The sequence below is a fragment of the Cibotium barometz genome, chromosome 19 (genome assembly GCF_041138505.1).
Source record: "Cibotium barometz isolate CiBa-2024 chromosome 19, ASM4113850v1, whole genome shotgun sequence".
In the NCBI taxonomy this organism is placed as follows: Eukaryota; Viridiplantae; Streptophyta; class Polypodiopsida; order Cyatheales; family Cibotiaceae; genus Cibotium; species Cibotium barometz.
The window spans coordinates 51,489,227-51,493,169 of NC_141064.1; the positions used below are offsets into that span (position 1 = coordinate 51,489,227).

General features: G+C 44.0%; 1 protein-coding gene across 1 annotated transcript; it reads left to right on the forward strand.

Annotated features, from left to right (window-relative positions):
• The first annotated feature begins 903 nt into the window (after nucleotides 1–903).
• Nucleotides 904–3,700, forward strand: LOC147628718 (protein WALLS ARE THIN 1-like). The gene is made up of 7 exons (XM_086813955.1): nucleotides 904–1,355; nucleotides 1,467–1,529; nucleotides 1,923–2,039; nucleotides 2,156–2,450; nucleotides 2,588–2,746; nucleotides 2,870–3,021; nucleotides 3,225–3,700. Exons 1-7 carry the CDS (start codon nucleotides 1,165–1,167, stop codon nucleotides 3,472–3,474), a joined length of 1,227 nt encoding a protein of 408 aa, XP_086670081.1. The 5' UTR covers nucleotides 904–1,164; the 3' UTR covers nucleotides 3,475–3,700.
• Nucleotides 3,701–3,943: the final 243 nt, after the last annotated feature.

Here is a 3,943-nt window from a genome sequence, read left to right on the forward strand (position 1 = left end):
AGTTCTGTGGGCCTAGGATATCTTACAAGAATTATGATCCTATGTTTGCATTATATTAACAAAATGATGCATTCATACTACATGTACATAAAACCTTTACGTCAAATCATGATCCACCGTAAAAAAAATATAAACAATGAGTTTTCTTAGTTGAGAGCTCCCCAAGATCTTGCCTCTACGAGTAGCTAGAGGGCCTCCACTGGCAGGAGGTTCAGCTCCACAAAGGAAAAGATAAAAAAAATTGACCTATTCTACACCACAAAAGTGGCCTAATCTTGCCAAACTCTAGATACCATGTTAGAATTCGTGGTGCTCATGCTAGATCAACTATATGGAGGAGAGAGACTCACAAAATACAAGAAAATATCTTGCTTATTAAGTTGTTCAAAATACAACTAGGCTTCTTGCTCCATACCAAATGCCTTCTAGTTCCACCTTTAAATAGATGAGCTAGTGGACCTTAAGTCCCTTCACACACACACCCTTCTCCTCCCCTTTTACATAACCTTAGTCTCTTAATAGCCAAGGGACTTTCCAAGTTGTGGAATGATCCAATTGCAATTTGAAAATCTAATTGGATAGGTCGAGAATCTTATCTCCCAAACACTTGGGCCAAGGGTGATACTGGACATGAGCCCCAAGTTCCAACCACCTTAAGAGTATAATCACAAACACGTGTATGACTTCACATGCTTGATGCTAGACCTGAGAGCCAACCTTATTACGAGTATAATCACAAAGGTACGCATGCATTTTTTTTTTTTTGTAACTTTACAGTTACACAGACCATATGCATTTGGGCACCCACGAGAGGACCCCCCGCGTGCAACAGCAATGATCAATGTCGAGTTGGAGATTATTCCCTCTGCATTAAAGCGCCATCGCTTTTGTGTTTTCTGTGCCAAGGCCTGTTTGTCTCTCCTGAAAGGCGGGGTGGGGAGAGCTGTAAAAATCGTGCAGTGGCAGCGACGAAGGGGAGGAACATAAAAAGCCGGCAACTCGGAGCTTCGCAAAGCCCTTTTCCCCCCCCCGGCTGCCTCCTTCTCCTGTGTGTTGTTGTAATCTTGAATGCCCAACAGCTAGCTACCCGAGTGGCAGCTAGTTGCAGGCGTCGTGTTGGCCGCCGGCTCTAGTGTAGCGTTGGGATTACGCTGTGTTTGTGACATGGCCAACTCCTCGTGCCTCTCGCTCGTGCTGCTGCACTTGGCCTTGCTCTTCGTGCAGGCCGGCATGTCGGGCTACCAAATTATCACACGTGTGGCGCTCACGGGCGGCATGAGTCTCTTCACCTTCGCCGTTTACCGCGGCGCCATCGGCCTCTGCTTCCTCATCCCCCTCGCCTTCTTCCTCGAGAGGTGGTTCTCCTTTCACATTCATCACCCCCTTTGAAATCATTATTATCAAGCTTAATCTCTAAAGTCCCCGTGGTAAATCTTAATCTCTCTCTCTCTCGCATGCTCGTGCAGGAACAAACGGCCCCCTCTGACATGGGCTCTCCTTGGCCACTTCTTCCTCCTAGGCCTCACCGGGTGGGTATTTATTTTACAGTACCTCCTTGCTGCATGCAGTATCACTGACCAGTCCTCTTCTGCACGCACGCACGCACGCACGCACGCACGAAAAGAACATACAAGAAAAAAGACCCCCAAAAAAAAAAAATCCAGAGTCTGTGCCTTGTTAGTACGTCAATGCTAATTAATTCTGCAATTTTGTAGCTATACATAGTCCGGTCTTCATTCCTTTCGCGCAAAATATAAATATAAATTTCATTGAATTTGGATACCTTAAGCATTCAGACTATATGGGCATTAAAGAACTCCTGCTGCAGTGATTCCTTAGAAGTACACACACCAGCAAGACGACGTACAGCACTCATTCACTAATTACAAAGAATTAATCTGGTGCTCCTTAATTTGGTGCAGAGTCTTCTTGAGCCAAGCGTTCTTCTTGGAGGGATTGTCCTACACGTCTCCCACGTTTGCCGCTGCAATTCAAAACTCCATTCCGGCGATCACGTTCATTATTGCTGTTGCATTTGGGTGAATAAATTAAGCATTCATGAATCGTTGTGTGTGATGATATACTTACCTTCATATTTTTAATCTCTAAATCCATCAACATTAATTCATGCATGCGTTGCAACCTCTGGATCTAGGCAAGAGAAGGTGCACTTCATGAGGCGGGATGGGCAAGCCAAGGTTTTGGGCACCATCCTATGTGTAATTGGTGCAACACTCATGGTCTTCTACAAAGGCCCTGCAATCATTAAAGTTGTTCAACAAAGCCCTTCTCACCTTAATACTCCCCAATTAGCAAGCATCTTAGAGGTATCCCAGCTATCCATGGAAAGCACTTCTGATGTGCTGATCCATCCAGTAAAAAGTTGGCAGCTAGGCGCCTTCTATCACATGGGGATGTGCATTGCCTTCTCCTTTTGGCTCGTTATACAGGTTTGATCCCATATAAGCTATGGCTGAAATCTGTTCTTTCTCCAATTCAATCCACATCATTATAGCATGCATGTTCTAAATTGGAAGGATCGTTAATACGGTCTTTAATCGCGATGCCATGCAAATCATGAGTGCAGAGCCCGGTGATCAAGCAGTACCCCGCTCGCCTCTCTGTTACAGCTTTCACAAGCTTTTTCGGCACACTACAGCTGCTCGTCCTTGCTGTTTGCAAGGAGAGAGATCCCTCCAAATGGGTTCTGCCATGGGGACCGCAACTTCTAAGTGTACTATACGCTGTAAGTGTAATTTGGACTTAACCTCTAGTTAAGCTGCATTGCTATTAACGAGACGGTACCCTTAATTACTGCTGTTAAACGCGTTCTAACACAAGCGCGTTCATGGTTCGTGTACGCATGCAGGGATTAGTTGTGTCCGGCCTAGTTTTCTCGGTCCAAATGTGGTGTGTTCAAAAAGGCGGGGCTGTTCTGACAGCCGTTTACCAACCTGCGCAGACGATCATCGTTGCCATCCTCACATTCTTGTTTGTTAAAGAAAATTTCTTCCTTGGAAGGTGCACGAACACTTTTTATGTCATCTAAAGTTGCGCACTGTAGGCAGACTCATTCATGATGATGAATCAATTTATCTCAATCAAATTTAGACCAGCTGCTTAATTTTGTCAAGTTTCAACGATTAACCATAGTCATATAAGATGATCATGTGTACGCTACCACGCGTAGATTGTAAGCAATGGCAAATTATGTGTCTTTGCAGCCTAATTGGTGGATTGTTAATCATTGGGGGCCTCTATCTTGTAACTTGGGGCCAAGGAGAAGAGAGGAAGCTCATTCCTTCCATCCCAACGTCGAGCATGTCGAGTTCACCTGAAGATGGCGTTACCAACAAATCAAACGGCACACAGATATTCCTTGATGCAAAAGGCGACTCATCAATCATCCAACCTCTTCTCAGTGAAGACACTAGTTCAAAGCTGGCAACAACAACAGATCATCTTCCGTGTTGAATCTTGTATTGCTATTGGACTGGTCTATATTAGTGAGCACTTCATTAATGAGTACGTGAATATATATTCACCCAAAACGTACGTTTTTTTTTGTGCGTGCCATAAATTAATTAGCTAGTGGTGCAGGTCAAAATCTCTAAGGTTTGTTTACAGTAGAAATGTTTGCCGATCTCAAAATAATATTTTTTTTATTTTTCAGCTATAAATAGCATGTGTTTTTTATATAGAATCTTTCTTTCTTTGGTGTTCTTTTTATTACTAAGACCCCTCTCTCTCTCTCTTTCGTTCCTTCCACTACGCTTGTGCTCTCTACTCCGAACTAGCACGATCATCATACGGTACTTGAGCTGAAGCTGGCTGATGCTAGGAGGCGTAGGGGTTATTGTCTTTCTCTTATGAGATCTCTTTTTTGTCTGTAGTTGTGTATCTCGGCAATGTAGTTGTGTATCTCGGCAAGGCAGAGCTAGTG

Coding starts and splice junctions, on each gene's coding strand:
- LOC147628718 (XM_086813955.1), top strand. CDS start 1,165: ATGGCCAACTCCTCGTGCCTCTCGCTCGTGCTGCTGCACTTGGCCTTG. Junction 1,356..1,466: donor CTCGCCTTCTTCCTCGAGAG/GTGGTTCTCCTT, acceptor ATGCTCGTGCAG/GAACAAACGGCCCCCTCTGA. Junction 2,040..2,155: donor ATTATTGCTGTTGCATTTGG/GTGAATAAATTA, acceptor CTCTGGATCTAG/GCAAGAGAAGGTGCACTTCA.